Source organism: Polypterus senegalus, chromosome 7 (genome assembly GCF_016835505.1).
Source record: "Polypterus senegalus isolate Bchr_013 chromosome 7, ASM1683550v1, whole genome shotgun sequence".
NCBI classification, from domain to species: Eukaryota; Metazoa; Chordata; class Cladistia; order Polypteriformes; family Polypteridae; genus Polypterus; species Polypterus senegalus.
In genome coordinates this window covers 163,145,056-163,172,609 of record NC_053160.1, presented here as the reverse complement: position 1 = coordinate 163,172,609, position 27,554 = coordinate 163,145,056, and the positions used below count along the sequence as shown (strand labels likewise).

The following is a 27,554-nucleotide window of genomic DNA, read 5'->3' as shown; positions in this document are numbered from 1 at the left end:
TAAAAAAAAAAAAACGCTTATCTGTATGCATTTTACTTTACTGCATAGGCAGAACTGAAGTGTTTTTGTTTTTTTAAGTATTTTTATTTTTAATTAGTACAGAATAAATTAAAAATATTAATGCGTCCCAGCAGTTACAAAAAAGATACCATTTTCAGTTATATTAAGGTGACCATCCGTCCCCGTTTTCCGGGGACATTCCCCTTTTTTTGGACAACTGTCCCCACTCAGAAACTTGTCCCCGGTTTAAGATTTCATCCCCGGTTTCAGCTGGTTCACTTTCTTGAATGTATCTCATCACCATGACAATTTGAACTCTGCGCGCATGCGCTGTGTTTTGACGGAGGTTATGCTTTACCGCATCCTGCAACTTTGGAGAGAAATTACGTGATAAGCTTTCGCTTTGTACTCTGTAGTGTTTAGAGTCCCTACTCGTGATCTGTAGATTCTAAGAGAGGCACACTGTGCTCTGCCTCTGCCTCTGCCTGTGGCTGTGTCTACATGTGGCTTGCTTAAGGATGCGAGAGCAGCGTGGTGGCTCTTTTCTTCCACCTGTTGTTTCTGCATTTTGGCGTGGTGATTCAACATGAGTGCTAAAAGGAAGTGTCAGTTCAATGATGGGCTTCAGCGTGAATTTTCATATTTGCGTCCGACCCCGGATGCTTCTGTTGTGATCTGCAGCGTGTGCGACTCAAAGTTTTCCATCGGTAGTGGAGGGAGAACTTCAATCACGGAACACGAGGGGAGTAGTCTACGCTCCTCTAGCCAAAATGTCCCCAGATTGGCCCAAAAAATTCGGGTCACCTTAGTTATATGGCCAACATTAACCAATTATGGCCAATGTAGCATCAGATGTTAAGCTAAAATGCACCTGTTTGGCATGTGGGAACAAAAGCAAGATACGGTAAAACGAAGTGAGTTACCTAGACATTCATTAGTGCTGTGCTCTGTTAACGGTATTGATGCTTTCCTGGTAAGCGCTCGCTGTTGCATGTTAATGTGGTGTTCTCAGTCTCAAAGATACCCCAGGCGCCATTGTTATCTACTGCCTTGAGCTAAACTTTACCTTGTTTATTTACTGATAATTTTCACATGTACTTAGTCTTTGCCATGTTTTAATTCTCCTATAAGAATTTCATATGAACAGAGAGAGGCTGCCATGTCTCAGATGAATTTCTGTGTTATTTTTGATATGTCTGAACATTGACTCTTTCTGAGCCTGTTTGTTTTTCTTACTTTATTGAACTCCCAGTCTGCTTTTCTTCTGTATAATGGCAGACAGAATGTCCTCATGCAGTGCCAGTATCATGCACCATTCTTTGAGTAAAGCCATAGTATCACCAACACAACCAAGTTCATTATTGCGTCCAGCAGAGAGCACTGGCTCTACTAATGGGCCGTGTTCGATGCAGGCAGTCGCTGTATGGAAAGATCGCTCCACTTAAGGTGCCACTTCAGAGCCACGATGGTGACAAAACAACATGATACAAATAATAATTTTATACCTAGCTTATACTAAATATTTTTTCAGTTTGTAGTCCAGGTTTGACACTGCCAGTATAACTCCATTTGAATAAGGTCAGATGGATGTTACAGTAGCATACAGGATGTTCCTCCTTCCCTCCATGTCCCTCCATGAGTTGACGCCCTGTTAGTACACAGGTTATGGTATTGTCCAGAAGAGGTGAGTGCCTAGAGAAAAGTCTGGAAGGTGGAAGGTTATGAAGGGTAGCAATTCAGAAGTCCTATGACTGACAAGGTTTGTAGTGGTGGTGGTACTGCAGCACGCCTGGCCTCCAGCGGTGGTGAGCTCTCAAAAGGGTTTTGGTAACTTTAAGGTAATATTGTTGTGGTTCAGTAACCCAATTAGTTTCTAACTAGGAGTTTAAATAATCTTTTCACTATAAATCTCTTGAAACAAAAAAGAAATCACTCTTTCGTGGTCATTGTATATAACTAGATTAGAAAACAAAGGTGTATACCAAGAGTGCAACTTTTTCATCCTAAAGTCTGCCATGCCCTGTGAAATGCAGCCCTTATGAATGCTAACTTGTGCATGTGTTTTTCTCAACAGAAGATGCCAGCTTATCTGAAGCAGGGGAGACATTAGGACTAGCAGATGCGCAAGACCGAGGGCAGCCAACACCTAAAGGTAGGCTGACTTTGTTTTTTGTAATATACAGTAGCTACACAGTGGTGTGGTACTTAGTGCTGCTGTCTCACAGCCCAAGGAGCCCAAATGTCAATCCCAGTCTGGTCAATAGCTTTCTTACATTAACATGTTTTCCAAGTGCCTGGGTTTTTCTATAGTAACTCTATTTTTTCTTCCATATTCCAACATGCACACGTTATGGTGAGTGTGTCACTTGCATGCCCTGCAGGATATGTTTCGTTAAGCTCGAACTGGGTAGTAAGATGTGCCCAACAGAACCATTAATTAAATACAGAGAGGCAGAGTTGTGCAAACATTTCTCTCTAGGAATTACGCAAGAGAATTGTCTGAGCCATGACTATGTCTTTAATACGGGAGATCCTTATATTGTTTAACAAAAAACAAAACCACAATAACAGTTGAAACCAAATTAAATCAAAGATTCTTTCTAAACAGTTATTTTTTGATTGCATAAGCACTAGGTCTTTGGGTACTTGCTAATGTGAGTTGTCATGTCATGTATCATGGCATCATGATGTGGGTCAGATGGCATGTGCATCACGCTCCCTGGCCACCATGCAGTATCCTTAAAACCAGTCATGAAACCCTAATAACAAAAAATAAACTACTATCTTTGCCTTTATTATTTTAAGGTTAATATTACCTTTTTGCTATAAATATTTCTTCTTCTGGACCTCTCTACTCTGACCCAACTTTTGTCTAACAGAGGCTATTTTGTCTGAGTACCAACACCAAAATTTATCTTCTTAGTGAGAATCTTCTGATTCTCTCTCTCTGTGTAAACGTTGTGAACTCCTCTTTCTTACTGTAGTCTTACTTGAAATTGCAGGGGCACATATCAACAGACCATCCGGCTCTAATATAGAGAAATTGCAAGCTATTTGTTTAATGGGGCGCTAGTAGGCTAGTGGTCATGTTCAGGACACCTGTTCATTTAGAGGTGGGAACTGAGTTTGGGTACATTAGAATATCTAGACGAGAACAGGCCATTCACTCCAACAAAGCTCGCCAGTATTATCCACTTAATTCTTCTAATAAAACATCAAGTCGAGTTTTAAAAGTCCCTATAGTCCTACTGTCTACCACACTACTTGGTAGCTTATTCGATGTGTCTGTGGTTCTCTGTGTGAAGAAACACTTCCTAATGTTTTTGTGAAATTGTGTCCTTGATGATTTCTTTTTTAAATAACAGTCTAAATTCACTGTAATAATTCCCTTAATAATTTTAAACAATCTTAATCTTCTTTTGGTTAAACTGAAAAGGCTCAGCTCTTTTATTCTTTCCCTATAATTCACATCCTATAGCCCTGGAAAGAGCCGAGTCACCTAATAACCTCCTTGGACTCGTACTCCCCACATCAGGGCGCTATATAACCTGACATTCTGTTAGCCTTCTCAGTGGCTTCTGAACATGGACTGGCAGTTGATGATGTCAAGTCCACTACGACTCGTAAATCGTTCTCATAAAGTATACTTTCGATTTTCAGACCTCCCATTGTATACTGTATACAAACCTCACATTTTTACTTCCTACATGTGATACTTTATATTTACGGACATAAATTTCATTTGCCACAAATCTGTCCAAGTCCCTCTGTAATGACTCATCTGATTCCAGATTATCTGCCAATCCACCTATTTTGGTATCATCTGCAAACTGATCCAGCTTGTTAATTTATATTCCTATCTAAATCATTTATATATATTAAAAATAGCAGTGGCCCTAGCACTGACCCCTACTGGCCACCACTCTTAACATCAGCCAGTTCTGATGAGGTTCCTCGCACCATCACCCTCCGCTTCCTGTGTCTGAGCCAATTCTGCACCCATCTAAAAACATCACCCTGAACTGCCACTTCTTTTAATTTGATGCCCAGCTTGTCATGAGACACCTTATGAAATGCTTTCAGAAAGTTCAGATAAATAATATCATGTGCTACACTTTGATCTACACTTTTGATGCTGACTGTTCAGAATAACTCCTGTCCTTGCCATGTGCTGCTCAATCGTATCCTTAATAATTCCTTCCATTAATTTTCCTGTGATGCATCTTAAACTTACTGGCCTATAGTTGCTTGGACATGCCTGGTCACCCTTTTTATATAATGGGGTAATATTTGCTATTTTCCAGCCCTTCAGAATTTTCCCAGTGCACAATGTCTTCCTAAAATTATGCACCAAGTGTTTATATATGTACTCGCCAACCTCCTTAAGAACATTGAGGGTGAATATTATCTGCTCTTTAATCTGAGCAGTACTTCTTACTTTACAGTTTCCAAATTACTCAATTACTTGCTTTGTAGTCCCTGTTACCGTTGGGAGGTTTTCCACTACCTCACTGGTGAAGACCTCAAAAAATGCAAGTTTAGAGCATCTGCTATTTCACTGTCTGTATTTTTTTTATTCCCCTTTACTATTTCTGATGCATTTCACTTCCTTGATTGTTCTTTTACTACTAAAATACTGAAAAATTCTCTTTGGGTCGTCTTTCACCTTATCTGCTATATTCCTTTCTAACTGTCTTTTAGCACCCCTAATTTCCTTCTTAATGGTTGCCCTCATGCACCCTATGATTCACTTTGTAGTTATTAGTCTTATACGATTTATGCAGCTGTTTTTTCCTTTGCAGCTTCTTTTTTAACTCTTTATTAAGTTGTTATTTGGAGTGTTTGTAAACTTCCTATTAATCCCAAATTTGGGTGTGTATCTGTCCTGCATTACACATAAAACGTTTTTAAACCTGTTCCAGTGCTCCTCAGCTGTCTCCACACTTAAAAGCTTATCCCAGTCTATCCTCCTTAGACTTTGCTTCATTTGCTCAACATTTACCCTACCAAAGTTAAACTTAACAGTTTTTAGTCTTGGCATCTGTGCTCTTCCAAAACACTGAGAACTGTATTCCATTATAGTCATTTGACCCTAGTGATTCAGTCACTTCTACACCCTCAATTCTCTGCCGATTATTACATTGTGTAAATACACGGTGACTATAAAAGGGCAAAAAACGTACAAAAAATGTCTGATACCAGAGCAGGTAAGCCAGTCTTTGCAGCAACAACATCCCATAGTATTATCAACTCAGCTTAATCAAAATCAGGGTTATGTCTGTCTTGGCAGGACTGAGCACACCAGAAAGGTTACCAGTCCATTGCAGAGGCCACACTTGCACTGACCCACAGACACACAGTGCCAGTTTGAAATTGCCAATCAACTTTTTGGGTTTGTGAACAGAATACTGAATACCCCAGAGTAAAATTCAAACAAACGCAGGCAGAATGTACAAACTCCATGTGGAATTTGAACCCAGGACACAAGACCCATGAAACAGCATTGCAAAATTCAACATCACCCTGCTTCCCATTTAGCTAGTTGTGCTACCCCAAAAATAAGAAGTTTTATCTAACCCCTTTGCCCAGATCCAAGCTAAACTATGTCACTAGGGATAAGAACGTTTTACAAAATGTCCTCCTTGAAGAATAAGTTAATGAACTGTGCCACCGGTGGTCCCAGATAACACAAATAATAGGAAATTAATACAAAACACCAACACAGAGTCATGGGCACCTTGGAGTTATGTCTTTGTGTGGCCGATTGTAAAGGTGCTCAATAGACTGCCTATTAATGCGAAGTACCTACTTTTACTAGAGCATCTCTTACTATGTAACCACTGTGACAGTTTAGGGGCCGTAACGCTCCCTTGAACCCCTGTCCACGACTACATGACACCAGGAAAACGTCCAAATGATGACTTTATTTTTATGCCACAGTGCACAAAGCACCCTCTCTTCCACTATACTCATACAATAATCACAAATCACTAACAATACACAATCCTCCCCTCCCAGACGCGTTGCCACCCTTCCACCCAGCTCAGCTCGCCGTCTGGGAGCTCCCACAATCCTTTTATCCTCCCTGACCCGGAAGTGTTTCCAATCCCCAGTCCACGTGATTCTTTATCACTTCCGGGTCAGGTACAAGTCCTTCTTCTCACCCTGGAAGCACGTCACTCCTGTTGTCGCTCTTCCTGTGATGCACTTCCGGGTTATAAGGCACAAATGATTCTTCGGTCCTCCCTGCAGCTCCCTCTTGCGGCCCCTATGGGTATCCAGCAGGTTCTTGTATAAAAACTACATAGTCCATGACTCCCTGCTGGTCTTCGGGGCACCTCCATACTGCAGGGAGGGCTCCATCTGGCGGCCTGGGGGTATTGGGCGGCCTGTTTAAATACAGCTGAGCTTTCCTAAAACACAGTGGTATAAAGGACATTCTGAAATGCCAATGAAAGATTTATGTAGTCAGTTAAGGTGTATAGCATCTTGGCCTATTATTAAATCAGGCTATATAATGTAAATTTTGCTAAGTGCATAATATTTTGCTCACTGCATTGTGTTACTTACCAAAATAATCCAGCAGTCGCAGGGGTTAATAGCTCTTTGTGATGCATAATTGAAGCACTTCATACTTCTAATATTAGCTGAGGTAACAAGTCAGTGTGGATCATTCACTTGTTTTCCAACCACATGAAATATAACGCAACGTTGCAATGCATTTTACCGATCCTCAGCTGCACTCGACTGCTTACTGATTTACTTTTAAGTACAAGTTTGAGTAATACCAGCAAAAGAAAATAGTGCTGCGGACCACAAAAGTTACTTATGTTGGCCCAGCATCCTTTTTGGCTGAACTTCAGTGGGCAGAAGTGGAAGCCCATCAAATGCTTGATGTCATTTAACATTATGACCAGTCAAGGTGACTGAGTCAATGGCGTGGGGAGTATTAACATTTAGTTGGGATGGCAATGAGAAGGTCCGTCTCTCAACCTTGTAATGCTCATGCTGTGCACCGGTGTAGTTAGTAGTGATGCCTGTCTCAGTTTTTCCAGTGTTTCGCTCCCTAAACCTTCAGGGAGAGGAGCATACAAACACTGCGTATTCCACGCCTTTCAATGTTTAGTCTGTGGAGCTCATGACATTCACCCTAAGGTGTATGGGTGCCTTTCCAGACCTTTGTTTATTAAATCTTCTCCAGTGGCATTTGTTCTGCTTCTTCAAAAGTTTACTTTGTGCTAGTTTTTATTTCTGTATTTGTATCTATTTTTGTTTGTACAGTATAAAGATTCAGGTGATATTTTGTGCATAATTGGATGTGATCTGACCCTCTTAAAATGTTACTTACATTTTCTTCACTCCTTTGAATGTTTAGGCCTAAGCACTGCCACCTCATTTCTTGACACAGGAAAGGTGTTAGGGTGGTTGTGAGCTTAATTACATTTATGCTTTACAATGAAGTATTATTATAAGGAAGATCACAGCTTTACTGTTCTATCAGGCATACCAAAGTTTGGGAATGGCAGTTGCCAAGTCCTTGGCTCCACTTTGTTCCTCAAAGAAGAACAGACTTTAGTTGAGTACAGTATCTGTGAAATCTTTGGTGACGTGTGTCGTCTCCCCTGCGGTGAAGGATATGAGAAGAGCCTTTTTTTTACTTTTGCTATCCTTGGGTTTAGACCTCATTAAAAGCCGAGCATTTATTCTGTGCATGTGTACTGATGTAAGTAGAGGGAAAGGCTTCTTTTATTTGTCTCAGAGTTAACTAGTTTATAATTAGAAGGCTGCTGAAAGGAGGACAGAAATAATAAGGTAACCTTTCTTGGATTAGCCTAGCTGGAATTGCTGCAGATGTTTCTTAGTGCAGATTTGTGCATATTTCTCTGTGAGCTTCTCTTTACATTGTAGTTGCCATTCTACAACTTCAGTTTATTATTAGATGGAAACATGATGCCTCGGGCAAGGCTGTTGCCGTGTATTCTAGCAGATTAGCACAAGGCTTCAAAAGCACAAAATGTAGCCCCATGGCAAAGTCAATCAGCCAGTCTGTATTTGGTTCTTTAATTTTTAAACTCCTGCTCAAAGGTCTACAGAATATCAGGCAGATGTACAGTATTTAATATCAGTTGTTAAGCATGAACCCCATTCAAAGCCAGTAAAATGATAAATTTGTGTATGGATAGGTGGTAAAGTAGAGAGCTGTCAACATTTTTGCAATGAATAGGGGCTTGCTAGACATAACCACATATAGTGAACAATACATCTCAGAGATGAACAAGCATAGGATACAGCCAGCTTCTTCTAAAACACATATACAGGACTGTCAGGGTTCAAGAAATAAAAATTAAGTATTAAAACACAAACAATTTTCTGACAAGAACAGGCCATTCAGTCTGACAATCCTATCCACCCAATTCCTCCAAAATGAGATCAAATCAGTTCTTGAAGGTGACACAAGTCCTACCTTCTACCACACTGCTTGTTAGTTGATTCCATGTGTCTGTGGTTCATTACATGATGAAAATCTTTGTAATATTTGTGCTAAATCTACCCCTAATAAGTTTCCATTTGTGTCCCTGTGTTCATGTTGAAGATTTACTTTAAAGTACCCACCTGGATTCACTGGAATTCATATATGTGACCTATTATAATCTCTGCTTAAACCGAAAACTTTCTGTTCTTTCTTTCTTTCTTTCTTTCTTTCTTTCTTTCTTTCTTTCTTTCGTAACTCCTATCTCTCAGTCCTGGAGTCAGCCTAGTCACTCTTTTCTGGACTCTCTGCAGTACTGCTATATCTTTTTTGTAATATGGAGACCAAAGCTGTACACAGTGCTCCAGGTGAGGCCTCACTAGTGTGTTAAATTACCTAAACAAAACCCCCTTGACTTGTACCCCACACGTCATGATATAAAACCTAACTTCCTATTAGCCTTCTGTAAATGTAGAAAGTGGCTAGTCTACTACAACTCCCAGGTCCTTCTCATAAGGAGTACTTTGACGTTTCAGATCTTTCATTGTGTATTCAAATCTGAATTTCCTTGTATCTTGTGTTACTCATATTGGGTGGTGCATATAAAAGTAGCCTTTAAATCATAAAGTACACTCTGACGTGACTGAACCACATTCATTTGTTGTGATAATCTCCACGTTGGCCTATGAAGATTTCTTTCCATGCAGTCCTCAATGTCAACAACCATCTCTGGGGTTTTTTGGTTTGGGTGCTTTTCTCACAAAACCAGTAGTGTACCACTTTGTCACTAATTGCAAAATTTTGTGCTTTCTAGAATTTCATTCCAGAAGATATTGTTTCATAAATTCTTCAAGTGTCAGCTTTAAGCAGCCTACATAAATTTATATTTCCACAAGCAAAATACACTCTTCCAATAAATACAAAATGTCTTCTCTCCAGCACAGCACACAGATAACTAAAGTAGCAGATTTACTCGACAATATTTGTGATGTTAAAATTTCGGCCCACTCCTTACCATGTGTGGGGCTACTTTTTCATGCACCACCCTGTACTTTTGTCTGTTTTACTGTTTTTAGTGGTGGCGTCACAATTGTTATTATGTGAAGTTGGTTGCAAAGGCTTCAGTGCTGCTGGCACATGAGTCGTGCAAAATTTAACATGTAATCTCTTGGCAGCCATTTTATTTTAGATCAAGTTACTGGTATATGTTAGAGCCATCTTTATTATGTTTGTTAAGAAAAATAAAGAAAAGCATGTAACTAAAAAAGGGAAAGTTTGTTTTGTAAATGAGAAAAGCACTACATACACGTAATTAATGAATTATTAACTTCAGGTTTTGACCCTTTCTTAAGGCTGATTTACACTTCTGCCTCGAGTTTACATACTACTATACTTTACACAGAGGCTGTGCTGTAGACAGCAGTTTATGTGTCGTCGTCGTGCCACACCACAGCCACATGTCATAATGCTAGTTGGTAGCACACAAGAAAAGCGAATGACCCATTAAAATGCAGACAGCTTTTGCACTCCAGGGTCACCACTCCTCTTGTTACACATTTTCTTCCATAGGCAAATATATTTATTCCTCACATTTTTCCATACATTCCCCAACTTGCAAGCTGGAAGACAAAAAGAAATGTGTTTCAGGAAGTAATGTAGTTACCAAACTGGCCACTCAGAGTTGTAGGGGTCTGTGCAGCGTTTGAGTCACATTTTTGAGGTGGTGTGTGTCACTCTATGCCATCGGCTACATAAGTGATGGCATACCTACAGTGTTGGCGCGACACAGAACTATAAATCAGCTTTTAGATCTGTGCTCCCTGATTACCTTTACTGATATTCAAGAAGGTTATGACAAGGACACACCGTGCTGGATTTTTTTAACAGACCAAATAAATAAGTGGGAGTTGTGCTGAAAAAAGGAAAACTTATTAATCTACAAAATACTAATGGTCTGTTGGCAAGCGTAAATGCGGTGTATTTCAAAAGAAATCCAACCGATTTCTTGATTATATATTATCAAACCAAACATTTTCAATAGATAATCAAATTTTCAATAATCTCTCTAGTTTGTATAATCAAGCAAAGATTTATTCCTTTTGGTGTAGGACACATTTATTGAAAAGAGGACACCGGGGCTTCAAGTGTCCTGTGTTCCGTGTCCAAAGGCGTCCTGTCGAACTCATAGCAGACCTTTGAGGGTCAGTTCCTGCCTTGCTCCTGAGAAATGGAGTGGCATTATGAAAAGTAACAAATCAAAAGGAGAAGGCAGAAGTTTTTTTTTTTATCATTACGAAGGTGAACATATGTATGTGTTACGATTGTTTATGTACACTTTTCACAACTGAAACATGAACAAGTCAACCAGACACTGTGACTGAATCAGCCACTCTGAGGTTTGATAGTCCACCATTCTATCCACGAGCCCCCTGTCCGAATGAAGAACTATGACTGAGTGAACTACAAGTTAGGGAGTGAAAAGTCATAGATTATGTGTGTTGATTTTTAAAAACATGCCTTGGGTGGAGTGTTACTGCTATACGAGCCAGTGTCACTTTGAAGTAGTATAGTGGTGTTGCCACATGATACGTGTTTCATCTTTTCTGTAACAAAAGATTTGTGTCTTCTTTGTAACTAATGGGTACATTCCAATAATGAAGTACAAATCAACCTTTTAGAAGAGGACAATAATAAGGATTGTGCAGAACTAAAAGACTCTCATGTTTAAACGATTGATAACACACTATAAATATTCTGTAACATGTAGCAATCCACTGATTATCTGTACGGAAAAGAAAAAAGAAAGAATGATAGTATTTTCCATGTCACTGTCAGACATGAACTGCAAATATTTCCTTTGCTCTAGTCTGGGTAAATGTTGGTGATTTAGTGGCTCTTGAACGAAAGTCAAAAATACAAATCCAAGATTCTGTCAAGGAATGAATCAAAATTATGTGAATAACTGAAGAGGTTCTTTATGAAAGTTACTTGCTGGCTGGTATGTTTCAGATCAGTTTTCTATAGTGCTTTTAATACTGGGAATATCCCCCAAAATTAGCAGATAACAAAGTCAATAAAGAAAGATACTGAAGGCCAAAAAGAGATCAAACTTAAAGATGATGGCTAACTTTACAGAAAATAAACCTTTCAAGGTCAAAAGGCAGCTGTCTATTTAGCTCCTTCCTGGGCATTTTAAATGATACAGAACGACTGAGGTGTTATTACAGTATGTAATACCCAATACTAGGCAATGCAGTGACTATCTTTAAAATGAAGTTCATTTTTGAAGTATTATAGAGGCTTTGTAGCCAAGGGCCAAAGTCCAGAAAATATACTTTTGCAAATGCTCAGACCACCCAAATGTCATCTAACAAACACATTCAGGTTTCAACCAGGAGGAGTACTGACAAGAGTGGGCACAAGGTGGGAACCAATCATGGACACTACACTCACTTATAAAGGACTACTTTTGGTCTCCAGTTAAATTAAGCTTCATGTCTTTTGAGTATGGCAGGAGAAACGAGCTATTTGGGAAATACATAGGCAGGCGCAAGAAGAACAAGCAAACTCCACACTGACAGGTCCCAGGCTGTGCTTCAGACGCAGGATTGTAGAGTTGGGAGGCAGTAGCATTGTCTTTCATTGTCTTGAAGCCTCGAATCTCTGTTGCTTCTAATGCAATGACTATTGTCACATCTAACAGGTTTTATACAAGTCGAGGTGATAAATTCATTCTGTCATTAAATGTTTCTGCTGGCTAATGCTTGTGATCATTATTTCACAACTGGGTCAAGCCGACTTTGAAGCTCACTATACTCAAGCATTACATTTTTGAATAAAAAACTGCTGTTGCCGTTCTTAACAAGTAGTAGCTGGCTTATACAGGCTGAATACAGCAGCCTGTTTGTTGTCATGAGTGTTCGTTGCCAATATAAATAGCTTCATATTAAATATTTCATGTTTGCTTTGCAAAGGTCATAAGGTGTCCTGTGTAGGAAGAAGCTAGTTATACAGAAAAGTCCTAGATTCTGCGTCCCTATGTTGTTTCTAGTGGCTTGACTGTTATTGCAGTAATGAGATTATGGCATCAGCTTTGAGGCCAACTGGCACACTGTGTAATCACTTCTCAAATTTAATTTACCGTACTCTGTGATTAACATGCATCCACATCATGGGAAACAATTAGAAAAAAAATGTAAAATGCAACCAGGAAAGCACTCTGCCTTATTCTGGAAAATAAGTATCTGAATTGTTCATAGGGAATAGACTCAAAGCTAGAGAGTGAAAGAACTGAAATACGAGAGCCATGCTTTGGTTTATGCATTTGTGTTAAATTTACCTCCTTGTTTGTCTTCTTTTTCACAGGCTTTTTTCTAAATTTCTTGGAGCCTGTGAATAACAACACCCTACTTCAAGGGCAGACTGCCACTTTGCATTGCAAGGTGGCTGGAAACCCAACACCCAGCATTAGGTGGCTGAAGAACGATGCACCAGTTGTTTTGGAACAGGGACGGATATCCATAAGAAAGACAGAAATGGGTTCCAGACTGCGGATTCAAGATTTGGACACCACAGACACGGGCTACTACCAGTGTGTGGCTTCCAACAGCGTGAAGACCATATCAGCCACTGGGGTGCTCTTTGTCCGTCTTGGTAAGGTTTACTTTATACGACAATGATGTTTATTGCAAGGGTAGAAATTACTGTGGACCCCGTGATATGATATTACTTACGTTATGATAATATTGCATTTTTAAATGGTTTCCAAATTTTTAAATCTTACAATTAGGTTCTGTGATGCATTGCAGTTTATTCCATTATTTTTTTTTTACTGAAGTCAAAGTTAACTGTTATGCCTTATCAATGAAACCCTTTTATTCAATCCATCCTACTTCAGTTTGTATTGTGAAAGTAAGAATGGGAATATTCAATTACAGAACATAACATACTTATTGGTACAAAATCTGACAATTGTCCTGCATGAGTCTTAGTGAGGTTATAGGACTGTAAACCAAACAGAGATTGAAATTAGAGTGGCTCATATTTAAAAATCTGTTTGAATATGAACTGTTGCACATTTAAAATTCTTGGGGCTACATTTAGACCATCAATTTGCCATTTTCCCAACAAATTATTAAATGTCAAAACACTATACAGTTCTCAAATACTGAAAAAAGTCTCATGTTAACTACCGTTAGGGTGAAAAGCATCCTCTGATGTTTTGTTTCCTCTTGCCTTTCTTTTCTAAACGTTTGTTGCTGCTCAGGCAGAGATGAACTTTGGTCAGCCCTTAGAAGCAGCAAATAAAATGTCCACAGGAGCTTATATAACATGAGCAATTTCAGCTGAGGTTTTTTGCTTTGCTGATGTTCTTTGATTACTTATTAATCAGTCTTCGGGTATAACTGAAAGGAAGCTCTAGTTTGTAGTGTTGTGGAGTTTATCGATTTTAATACAACAGTGCTAGCAAATTGGATCTTTTTGACAGTAAACTTAGCCAAAGGTTTTTAAAAAGCAAAGTGAAATCAAATGCTGTAGTTTGGTACAGGAACCTATTCAGCAGTGCTGATATTTGTGGTACTGGGTCTGTTGGACTGCATTTTGTTATACATCTTACACCTATAAAACCACAAAAGTAAACTACTAATACTTGTATCATTTCTCCCCCACCTCTGCTGTTTGCTGTCCACACATGGTCCACTAAACGTTCAGAATATTCACATTGAGCTCAGAGTGCAAAATGGAAATTGAACTGCAATGTTGTAACAAAGCCACTGGTAAAGTTAAACCACTTGACATCTTAGCTCAGGGGTCTCCAACTCCAGTCCTGGAGAGCTACTGTGGCTGCAGGTTTCCATTCTCACCCTTTTCTTAATTAGTGACCAGATTGCTTTAATTTGAATTGATGCACAACTTAAGACTCAGGCCCCTTAATTATTTATTTTTTCCTTAATTAGCAACCAAACAATATTAAGACACAAAATGTACCAACACATGAACAACAACCTGCGTCCATCACACAATAACTGAAAATAAAGAAAGGTGAAGGCCTCAGTAATGGTGATCTGCTCAGGTCCACAAAACATTTTGACAGCGCTCTTAAAAGAGATAATCAACAGTTTTGGAAATGTCTGCCACAGCAGAATGAGCGCCATGGAATTAAATAACGGGTTTAATTAGTAACGAGAATTGGCTTCAAATTAAGAAACTGATGAAGGTTGGAGTTTGAGACCCCAACTTGGTTGCTCATCTGATGGCTCACTTCACATCAAATTTATGTCTAGGTGCCGTTTAAGGAAAAAAGAATCAATTCAGTGGTCAGAGTCTCAAGAAAAGTCGATTAAAATAAAAGGAAATAGTTAATTAGCAGCGAAAACTGGTCACTAATTAAGAAAAGAGTTAGAATGAAAACTTGCAGCCACAGCAGCTCTCCAGGACTGGAGTTGGAGACCCCTGTCTTAGCTGCTTTCACAAATGATATTTAGTCCAGTTGAAGACCTCCTGCAAGATCAGGAGCTTTGCTCTTGGGAAAACACAAACATGGACAAAAATTTTGTGATCAATAATTATGATTTGTATTTGTTGTAATAAATCTTAAAAAAGACCCACGACTATATATGCTAGGTCATAAAGGAATTAATAAAAACAAAAAAAAAAAGATTCCACCTGTTACGAAACATTAATTTTTTGTATCCCTAAAGTTTTTTTTTAGCACAAAGAATACAACATCAGTTTTTGAATTTAATACTTAATTAAAAATCATTTATTTTGTGCCACCATTTTACTTTGTTTAAGGATGCTGCCATTTTTGAGTCCTGACATTAGGGGGCATGGCCTTGGAAATTAACTGCTCTGATGTCATTGTGTTGATGATTTAAAGATCAGTGGTGATGTTCTTTCTTCATCCGAGATTGCGGATGAGCACAACTTTTTGTTAGAGATTTCTTATAGTTTGTTCTGAAATTTTTGACTACTATTCTTGCTTCATGTTCTGATTTTGACAACGATATTTTTGATCCATCTGGTTTCAACTTTATCTTTTCTTTTCTGTTAATCTCTTTTTCTTGTCCAAAAACCTTCTAATCTGTTAGCGATCCACCTCTTGCAAATCACCACCAGAATGAGCCTTTCAGCGCATTTCTCTGACCACAAAGCACTCTTTACATGGCAGGTCCTCTGTCATCCTCAGGATTAGTGCAGACTTCTGATGCTTTCAAGGGCAATGTGAATTTTTGGAGATAACATATGTTACATCACATATTCGCACTGTCTTTAGCTCGTGTGTATTTCCACTTGGATGTTTGCTGATTATCGGTTTTATATATAAAAAATGGCAATTAAAGATTAGACTTTCTTTATTTACAAAAATAAAAAGTAAGCAAAACGTGTGAGGTGCTTATGACATATCTCCAAATATAACCCACCTGAAAATTACATTTATAACTGCTCTGATTATTAAAAATGGTTATAAATATTGAAATGAAGTGGCAGGTCAATGTTATGTCACATCACTGTGAATTTGGGTAATTAAGTTATCTCTGAATTTTCCCATTTGGAGATAAAACTTGGAAGAGAAAGCACATCTTGTTAAGTAGGACAATGAAAAAGTCCTGTATGGAAAGTTCCAAAGCCTACTAATAAAATAGGAAAGAAAGTAGAACTGGTTAGGAGTAAACATTATTAAAAACTTAAAGTGGGAGTCGAGGAAACAGTGAACAATTCATGAAAAAGGTGCCACTTCCTTGAAGCAGAAACCTTGACAACCTTTAAGTATAATCTGGATGAAGTACTGGGACAGCTTAGCTATTAGCTAAACAAATAGGCTTGGATGATTGAGTGGTCTCCTCTTGTTTATCAAATGTTTTATGTTCCTATGTTCTATGTTATTATGTTCTAAAGGCACTTGCAAAATTTCCACCTGGAAAGCTTGGCTTTTCCTCAATTTCCCATAGCACATGAACAAAGCATTCTTTCCAGGGTGCCACCTTTCTTTGTATTATTTCTGGAGGATTTCTTTCAGGACCTATCAGTGATAGGGTCTATCAACTTTTTTTTTGACAGTATGCAGACTATAGTTATAATAGAGTCTGGAGTATCATAAAGCTATAAAATCCAGTTTTTTTGAATAACACCAGAAACTGAACTTCATATTGTAGAAGTGTTACTTGGCGAAGGTGGATGAGTTTAACTACTTGGGATCAACAGTGCAGAGTAATGGGGATTGTGGAAGGTGAAAAAGAGAGTGCAGGCAGGAAGGAGTGAGTGGAGAAGAGTGTCAGGAGTGATTTGTGACAGACGGGTATCAGCAAGAGTGAAAGGGAAGGTCTACAGGACGGTAGTGAGACCATCTATGTTATATGGGCTGGAGACGGTGGCAGTGACCAGAAAGCAGGAGACAGAGCCGGAGGTGGCAGAGTTAAAGATGCTAAGATTTGCACTGGGGGTGACGAGGATGGACAGGATTAGAAATGAGTACATTAGAGGGTCAGCTTAGGTTGGACGGTTGGGAGACAAAATCAGAGAGGCGAGATTGCGTTGGTTTGGACATGTGCAGAGGAGAGATGCTGGGTATATTGGGAGTAGGATGCTAAGGACTGAGTTGCCAGGCAAGAGAAAAAGAGGAAGGCCCAAGAGAAGGTAATGGTTGTGGTGTGTGAGGACATGCAGGTGATGGGTGTAACAGAACAAGATGCAGAGGACAGAGAGATATGGAAGAAGATGATCCACTGTGGCAACCCCTAATGGGAGCAGCCAGAAGAAGAAGAAGAAGTTATCAACAACTATGGTCATTTGGGAATGGTGGGAGGTCTGAAGGGGAGTATTGAGCAGGGAACACTCTGGGAATAACGTATCATTTTCAAAACCACTTAATCCAATTCAAGGATGATGGGAGAGATGTCTGCCTTGTGTTCAGTGAGCTGTGATGAGCACCCAACTCAAGATGGGATGTCTGTCTGTTGCAGGGCCCACTTCAGCACACATTAATGGGGCTGTTTAGAGTCAGCAGTTAAACTAACATCCACATATTGCCTCTGGTTGGACGAAAACACATGTAAACATGGGGAGAAATGTACACAGATGACAAGGGGACATTGATTTGCACTCAGAGCTGTCAGTCCATGACACCTTTGTGCAACTGTGCCATCCCTTTTTAGCAGGTATGGTATTTGATCTTCCAGCATTATATTATTTTTCATGTATAATGCAGTAATTGTAGTGAGGAATGGTACATTTTTAATAAATCAGTGGTTATTTTTGTTTTCCTTAAACTTGCAGTCTGAACTGGATTAAGCGGGTCTGGGAATGCATACTTGTTCATTTCCCAGTGCTGACTGAAAAGCTCTGCAGGTTGATTTCCCTCAGAAGCTGTTTATTTAAAGATATGCCTCCTGCTTGGCACTAAGCCTCCAGGACTCCTGCTCACCCATGATGGATGACTCGTCAGTTCTGATGTAAACAGGCATGCTGGACAGCACAGAGGAATTGTAAACACAAAAGCTGCTGGGCGAGGGTACAGAGAAAATCCAGCATCACCCTCCGCTTGAGGGCCCAGGCTGTGTTTATGAACAGGCAGCCTTTCCCAGCTGCGCTTTCTCAAGATGTTTGGCTCTCTGTTCTTCGTACTGCTCAGTGTTTATCCATGAAGAACACCCAAGCATCTATGCAATTTAGTTGGTGGCCAATAGAAAGTGGGGGGCTTAAAATTGAATTTCTCTTTTTCCTTATACTGATTACAAATTCAAGCTTGTGTTTGCCTTCATACATTGCTCCATTGTTTTTTTTTCCTAATCTGTGTCTCATTGACACTACTATGTATTGGGCAGCTTTCCGTTGTCTCCTTGCTTATTTAAATAAGTCGTCAATGCCTTAGACCCGTGTACTGGGCGGTATCCAAATTCAATAGATTGTGTCTGGTGCTAGTGAAATGTGGGTATTTCATTTTTCTTGGAATAAGAGTTTAGGTGAGCTAGATTGAGGAGCCTCCTCTAGGTTTCTCATAGTTCCTTCCACTTGTAAGACAGGATGAGAGGCCTTAATCATTTCCTTTTGCCACTGACTTCTTGAATTCTCTTTTTTGCAGGATTCTATCAAGATGCCACAGACTGGCAATGATTGCATATTCATTCTGTAGCAGCTTTTTGGATTCTTTCATGACTGTCAGAGCTGTAATTTTTATTTGTGCTTCTTCTTTACAGGACAGTCACCAACTCCTGGCTCCAACTACAATGACCAGTAAGTATTTTGTTTCCTTTTTATGCCATCATCATTTGTTTAATTAATGATTGTTCTTTTCTTATTTAAACACATACAATTCATTACATTCACATTCTTTTACATTAGGAGGGAAATAATTTTAGTTGTATTTTATTCTTTATCTATTCATAATGCAATTAGTGCAGACTTCCTAAAATTACTATTGATACAATTAATATGGTTAATGGAAACCTATTACAAATAACAAAGGTTACAAAATATACATTACATTTTGTTTGTAAAATGCATCTCATTTCAGAAGTAAACTTAAATCAGTGCTGATCAAAGACCAGTTCAACTTACTTTAGAGTGGCCTAAGATAGTGAACATCCCAGTACTGAGATTACCAGGCAGTCGATAAAACCGCAGCATTACCCAGAAGATGTGATGGAGGGGAATTATTTTTTTTTAATCTGAAAAGCACATTTTATAAATTAACTATTTGTCTTCTCTCTTGTACCCATACTCTGTTGTCATCACTCTAGCACCTGTCTTGCCTTTATTTTAGTCCAAGAGTTTCCTTTTTTGATTGGCCATACAGCTAACTAACTGATGGGATATAAAGTATGGCATAACAAAACATTCTTAAACCTGCTTAATCTGCTTCAAGACCACAATTTGCAGGATTCAGCACAACATAGGGAGGAACCCTGGATGGGAAGCCAGTCAATTGCAGGACCCAAATCTGTCACGCACACACACAAAGTTAACTTGCAATGGTCCATATTAATGTTCATCTAAAAACTCACCCTGGCATGCAGGCACTTCTGCCTGAGTATAAGTATATATAAGTTCATACACCAGATGAATCTGAATGTTTTAATGTTCAGAGGCTTTCCACTGAAAATGGTACCATAGTGAAAATAAATCTCTCTATTATATAAAAAAAAATCTGTGACGAGACAAAACTTTTTTTTGGAAGAGATTTTTTCAAGTCCGAGTCGAGTTGAGACTTTGGCCATGAGATGTTGTCAAGTCACGCCTTCCTCTCATTCATATTCAACCACACACGGTACTCTCACCTCTCATTCGTGTGAATGCTTTTGACAGACACAGTTCTTGCTCTCTCAGCTCTTATACATTTTAATGTTTTCCTCAGTTTAAGTCCCCAATTAAAGAAAACGTATTATGTCCAAATCTTATCGAAGAATTTCATCACAAAGGGTTATCAACAGAAAAAATGAGTACGCAGACAGTCTTAGCACCGAGAAATGATGAAGTCAAACAAATTAATGCCAAAAATGTTGATCGGTTACACAGCAAATTGGTTAAATGCGTATCAATAGGTTATGCTGAAACAGTTGGTGGTGATCGTGCGGAAGATGAAAACAACAACTTACATTATCCCGAAGAATATCTACAACCATTAACACTGTCTGGTCTTCCACCGCACAAATTCCCGTAGAAAGAAGTATGTATCCAAGAAAGGTTATGTAGTAAATATTCCGTGGATAACATTGGACAACAAAGAAGATCTTGTTATGCCATTCATATTAAAACGTTAACAATTTCCCGTTAGAATAACTTTCGCAAAACAATTAACAAATCTCAGAGCTAAACATTCGAAAAAGTTGTTTTATTTAATAGAGAGAAAGAAACGAAATTCAATCATGGGCAGTTATGCGTTGCATTGTCATGATGAAAGTCCAAACACAGAATCAAAATTCAATTCGATATTGACGAAAATGTAATTCAAAAAATTGTTTGTACTTAAGTTTTACAGTAAAAGTGTAAGTTTAAAAAGTTTTTGAGTGTTTATTTCAAAGCCAAACAGAATGAAAATGTATAACGTAACAAATACCTTTAACACAGCATGAAACATAATTTACTTTCAAATTATTGCATTTTACTATTTTTTAATATGGTTAATTACTCGCTGTAATGTAAAATAGTTAGTTCTTTTATGCATATGTAACAGCATCCCCATACGCGAGCAGCAGAACCGCAAAGAGGCTAGCACGTAGCACAGGCCCAGGGGTTGGCGAGCGAAGTGAGCAGGGGGTAAAAAAAATTCACTGACCACCATCAGCTGGACACAATACTAATATTCATCAATCATTGGACCTTGCTTGCCTAATAGGATTAATCTTTGTTTTATAAGCACTTTTTCACAGAGTATCCAGTTATGAGCTACTTTGTATTTACAAAGCACACAAGGACTGAAATTCAAAGAAGCCAGATAACAAAGTGCAAGTCTTGATAATTCAAATACATGAAAAAAATCAAAAGTGAAAAAGTTCTACAATGGTAGAAATGAACTGAATGTTGTTTGGAACAGATTGACTGCAAGACTTGGCATCTACACTGTCGGTTCAGAAGATTTGGTCATCAATTAAAATAAACACAGATAGCTGGGATAAAATAAAAGAGAGAAAGGGTAGGTTAATGTAAGCGACTGTCCTCTAAACATTTGGCCAAGATTTCACATTCAGTGGAGAGAAAAGCATGGGCTTTGCAGACCACCTGTATTGAGAATATGATATAGGGACATAGCTCAGGGGGCAGGTAATTATTTGGGTCTGTGTTTATTTATCATCAGGCATGTAAGTAGACTTAGCTGATATTTTTGGTCCATCCATAACACTCTTCATATTCTTTGTGGGTTCCTGGTACAAGCTCAAAAGAGCCATGCTTTCAGTGGCACCAAAGTAGAGTTAAACATTGGAGCAGACCTGTTTTTTTGAGATAGTACAGTGTGCTTGGTGTATATATACTGATCTACATACATACCTTTATACTGTGTATGATATTTCTCAGCTCAGTAACAATCAAATACAAAATATGATATTATAAATTAACATTGGGAACCCCACTTAATCCAATGCCATGTCATGGTTAGGGCAGGAGCACTGGGCACAAACCAGGAGCCATAGTACTCAATCACGCATGCACACCCTTACACCGGGTGAGTTTAGGGTGAGTTTTAGGGTTGGTTCATATCTTATGCCCTAGAGATAGGGTCCATCTCCCTTTAAACCTTTTAATGATAAAGTAAAATGTTTGTGTGTGTGTGTGTGTATATGTATATTTTTACTAAAGTGAGAGAGAGAGAGAGATGTTTGTTGTTGGGATTACATGGAACTCTCATATTTTCACTTTTCTACATTAGCCACTAGGCCACACTGCCTGCGTTAAAGGCTAATGGCTAATTGATAAAAGTGCAGAGGCTGCATGATGACTGAGCAGAGCACCACCAATCCAGAAGTAGCCCTAAAAACTTCACTGTTTCTTTATAATGTGTTTTTTCATGAATTTGTAAATTAAGGGGGATCTGAGCCATGATCTGCCTTGTGCTCTGCTACTCTGATTGATAGCAGTTCCTAGACTGCAGCATAGTTAAGTGAAATGAAACCAGATGTCAGCCTATTGACTTCTTGTTTAAACGGTTCCTCTGTGATGACTGTCCCTATAAGGTGCTGTGCACTTTGTCTGCAAGTCTAAACAATGGTCAGAGGCAGCCAAGATGTTTCAGCGTATCAGTATGCAAGAATATTCATGTGAAAACCAGGCACATCAGACGCCTAAGTAGGGATTTTGCCCAACTTCAAGTGAGACAGTTTTTCCCTCTCCAGAAGGCAGCAGTACTGACCTCCCAAGGGCGACTGGACGCCTCTTTAAAGGGTACACCAGTATATCTTATTAACTGCCAAAAGTTGCCAGGTGGAATTTTACACACCCTTTTTCTTTTGAGTGCATGTATCTGTAAAGAATACATGTTATTCTTCTGCTCATTGTCCAAGCCTGGGACTTTATTTTACAAGACTACAGAGTTCCAGAACCTGTCTTAGCAGTATGTACTGAAAGGCAGTGATGAGTCCAGACGAGTTCATTATAGTGTTGTACACTCGAGCTAGGTCACACTGAGTCAATTCAAAATTGACCATTTGAGAGATCACTTTGGGTGGGAAACTTAAATTCCTACAAAACGTTTGCATTCACTTCCATAGATTTAGAACCACCTTTTGGTAAAAGTGCAGATCCAGCATTATACAGTAAATACCAAAGACCTGTGGGTATAACACCATTTCACACAAGTCCTTCGTTCCATCATTTTTGCAATTTGCCTCCTGCTCCCAGCAAACCTCTATGAAGAAAAAAGCTGGTTTGAAAAATGTTTTCTCCAGTAAGAGTTTTATCATCTTCTTTGGGGTGAATGAATGTTTCTAAAAATGCTCCTGAAAAACAGGTGTATTCTTACTTGATAATTTGAAATTTCCTAATATGCTTTACTCAAGTACAATTGTTATTACCAGCCCCACAACCTTTTATCTTGAACACCATCCTAAGATTCATAATATAATATGCTCATTTTTTTATATACTGAATCATTAGAATATGAAGTAACTTTCTTAGGATCACACAGTTAGTCTTGAGAGCTTAACCATCTATCTGGTATTTAGCAGTCCGACTACTTAAGGCCATGTCACATTACATGACTAATTCAGCAATTTTCATTTGTTGACTTCATTTACAGTACATAATCAGAGCGATTCAGGGGCAGCCGCAGTGCACTCCTATGACCAAGAGTTGTGTTGCCTTACATACCCAACAAGTCAGTCCAACTAGTCTGCAACTTGCTATGACAAAATCAAGCAGGTTTCATTTTGTGTTAAGTCGTAGGGGTGGGCTGTGTGTATATGAATGCTGAAAACCTATGAGTGCCAATGAATGCAAAGCAGTGATGAAGAATAAGGGACATGGGTGGTTTGCACCTTGCAAACAGAAGAGAGGGTCATCTCTTTGATGCCTTCTGTTTTATGTGCCTTGACAGAATTGAAAAAAAAAGGGCACAGATTGCGGCTGAAGTCGCTGTACATGTAAACCCTTCATACAACTTTGGCTCTGTCAGGTAGCGTGATCTTAGCTCTCAGAAAAATGGGCGAGTGCAGGATTCTTTGGAAGTGTAAAACTGTGCTGGAAAATAATCACGTAGCTGGGTTATTTGACATCTCCAGCTATTTCTAGTCGTATAATTTATCATTTAGTTGTCAAGTTTAACATACCCTCTGACTAGAAGTTGTGGAGTGTAAAGTTTTACGCTTGCAGTCAGTCCCCTATAGGTTATATCTTCTTTAAACAAAAATTTGCCTATCATTCCTTTTCACTAGTTTACTTGAGTACTACATGTTCGTTCAGTTCTGACTACTTTTCTTTAATTATACCCACATAAGTAACAGCGCACCGCATAGCGTGCAGTGAATACACTTGACTTGTAGTTTTCATCCTCTTTCTCTGTACGTTTATCATTCGTTTGCTCAGAGGTTGATGCGCTTGCTGTTCCTGAGCAGCTCTTCTTTTCTCCACCCTAGCAACCCGCTTCTTCTCTTCTTCCGTCGGCATCTTTTCCCGTTAAAATTGATTAAGTCACTGTTTGTGTTGCAATTACTTAGGACGTTTTCCTTAATTCTTCACTTAAGCTGGCACTTAAGTCTTCAATTTGCTTCAAGAATGATTTAAGATATGAGGCGGTAGAGGAAGTGACGGCGAAGGTGGTAGGGATGAGAACAGTGCCTGTACGCATGTGCTACACGGACGCCCTGCTGGCCGCTGCCGAGAGTTGATCCTACAAGAACATAAAATAAAAATGAAAAGAGTAATAAAAATCATCACCCCGAAAGCAGACAGTAGATGTCACATAGTATATGTGTACCAAATTTCAGGTCAATAGTTCAGACGGTTTGCAAGCTACAGGTGATTTAAAATCCTCGACAGACAAACGAACAGCCACGGTAGTGTATTATATAAGAAGATATTCTCGGCAGATTTAGAGCTACAGTAAATTAATGTCTAAATTATTCTTTAATGATCTTATTATATGAAGACAGAAGCAACCTTGTGTACAACAGAAATGATACTTGTCTTTTACTGACTGTATGATCCTTTTTACTATGTTACAATATATAAAGTCACGCTAGTCATTAGTTTTAATATGTGCAAACACTCAGATATTATAACACATTTTACTCTTGCACTATGCTCTGAAAGCCTCGTTACGAGCAAGGTGTGAAATAGGCATTATCCTCTTTACCTCTCTGAGTTATTCCCCTCATTTTTTTTCACTTCATCTACTCCTCACAAACTTTTTTTGAGATTCAATTACGGTAAACAGTTTCCATGTTCTGGTCAACAGAAAGCCTGCAAGACAAAGAGATCCACAGAGGAAATGGCTCGACCATAAAAGGCCCCTGCAAGGCTTTATGGTGGCAGGTCAAATCTGTGACTCCTCAGAAAGGTCATGAGCAGTAAGAAAGAAACACATATCATTGTACGATTCACAAAGCAGTCGCCATTGCCTGCACAGAGGAAAGAGTGTTCAAGTTAACAGTTTCAGAAGAGACCACCACGTCCGCCCATGGTCTCAGTTCTTTATCCTAATCTAATTCTTGCAGCATCTGCTCCAAACTATGCTGCTCCAAGTTATTTCTTCTGGTGTTGTTTTTATTTCTGGTACACAGTGACCTGGGCAGTGAAATAAAAGAGGCAGCTGATGGGATGTTTATTATCTTTTCTCTGGCTCAAGCCTTGCTTCACCAGATAGCAGCTTTTTGAAGTTTTTAATGAGTAATCCTTCCTGGCCTTTTAAAATGCTCTTTCATGCTGCAACCACAGCGCACTTGGAGTCATGACTCCTCCTTCAGGAATGATCACCAGCAACTTTCAGCCTCCCAGAAGACCATAAAATTCAAGGAACTTTCTTTGTTTAGAAAAAAGAACGGACAGGCTGAGGCTTACTTGATGCTTATCAGAAAGGAGTGGTAATAGTCGTGCCCTCTGCTGGCTGCCACAGTTTTCTTTTTCCCCTGTGCAGATAAGATTATTAAAGGCAACAAGGTGCTTTCAATCTTTTGAAAGTAACAAGCATCTCTGATGGTCACTGTGATGTACAGGGAAACAGAAGATCATCAATGATATCTCTGAATTGTGCATTATTGTGGTCCATGAGATGGATGGTAGTGACCGATATGTGTTCCATCGATGTTTCTGAAACATGGCCAATATTAAGATAACAGTGGTTAATGTGGCAGGTTCAGTCTTGACAGCGAGTTTCTCCTTCTACTGTTATTTGTTGTCTCGTGTTGTGCTTATACTTCACATACATTCATCTTGGGTCCATTTCCTCCTGTAGATAAATGTGATGTGACATTTCTTCTAGATGTTGTCTAATTTTATTATTTTTATTTTATTTTAACTTAGCTGGGCCGATGAGATATACATAGGATGTTAGGTGTTTGACATCTGAATGATATGGCCTGTCCATTTCACTTGACATGTTTTGCTAATTAGCTTGACACTGTCCTAGTTTGATTTCTTGCAGCTCTTGTCTTTCCTTCTAGCTGGCTTATAAAATCTTTCAAATGCACGTCATATAATAGACTGACTACTAATGTATTATCTGAAGCCATTCAGGTCTCATCAATGTCTATGATCGTGGTGCTAATAAACAATGAGAGAGGCAGAGAATGTGACGTTAGCATTGATAAAGAGAGAGATGGTACTTTGGATAAATGTGATGCTCCAGTTCAAATTAAGATGCGGATAACTCAAAACCCGGCCTTCTAAAGGTTGTTCAGGACTCGGTGGGTCTGAATATACTGTTCAACACTTCTGATCTTTGAGTAAGTTTAGAATGAAGTTTAAAGGGCACCATTATAGACTATAACATAGAATTAGAGTCACTAGCTGGAATGAAAAGATAAAATGGCTTAGAGTGAAAGTGCTTGGTTGTTGTTGTTAGAGGTGTTAAAATACAGAAGTCATTACAGCATGTATTCTAGTAATGAGCCCATGTATGAAGGCAGAGTCGGGTAAAAGAACTTTGCTTGTTTGTTGTCATTACATTGTTTCCTCCTCTTGTTCATCTCTCTTTATGTTTTGTTGGGCAACTCTTTTTAATAACTTAGAATTTCTCGACATTACATCAAGGGAGGAGTGATGCCAGGGGTAACTCTCTTTTTATTATAGCAATCAATTAGCAAAGTATGAAACGTCTTTTCTTCTTTATTCTGTACTTGCTTCAGGTTGCAGTGTTCTAGTCCAAGTAGACAAAGAGAAAATGGGGAATTTCCAAACAGACAATCACTGTGTCCTGTCAAGGGCACTATAAATGAGGTAAACGATAAATTGTAGGATAATAATCAAATGCTAGAATCATTATATACAGGTAGATGCCCAGGTGACATGTTAAAAACAATAAACAACTATAGGACCAGTACATTAGGAACAGAAGAATCAGTTAGATGATAAACATTCATCTATCTATCAATTATTTTTCAAACCCGCTCATCCTGAGTAGGGTCATGGGGAAACTGGAGCCTATCCTAGCAAGCACTGAGTAAAAGGCAGGAACAACCCTTTTACAGGGATGGGACAATAAACATACAGCAGGAAATCAAGAATCCAATGATACATGTGAAACACCAGATCTTGGAGGGATCATCCTGGGTCAGAGCACATTCTAGACCAGTTTTCCAAGTCTTCCAAGTCCTTTCTGGTCCTAGACAGTTACCAACCTAGCAGCCAGAAGCCCAACTCCTGTTAGAATTGTTCTTGTTTATAAAATAGCCATCATGGTTTCCATTCTCAATAGTTATAGTATGGATGCAGAATTCATAAGCTGTATAAAGTCTACATGGTGTTTGATTTATTTCATAACTTATAAATTTTAATTAAATTACTTTTTTAAAAAGTGGCCAATTAATAGTGAACAGGCACAGGTGTCTCTGCTTGTGTTGTACAGAATTTGTCCTGTTTTTGAAACAGATTAGGCAGAAGCAGGATGCTTAGCAAGCACTTTTTTAAGACCTGTAATAAAATTCAGTGAGTAAAATCT

General features: G+C 38.9%; 1 protein-coding gene across 2 annotated transcripts in view; it reads left to right on the top strand.

Annotated features, from left to right (window-relative positions):
* Window positions 1-27,554, top strand: part of ror2 (receptor tyrosine kinase-like orphan receptor 2) — a 245,471-nt gene that overhangs the window by 172,511 nt on the left and 45,406 nt on the right. For both annotated transcript variants that reach the window (XM_039759476.1, XM_039759475.1), the window contains exons 2-4: window positions 2,075-2,152; window positions 12,836-13,123; window positions 18,667-18,703. In XM_039759476.1, coding sequence (XP_039615410.1) covers window positions 2,075-2,152; window positions 12,836-13,123; window positions 18,667-18,703 — 403 coding nt within the window. The remainder of the gene's footprint in view (window positions 1-2,074; window positions 2,153-12,835; window positions 13,124-18,666; window positions 18,704-27,554) is intronic.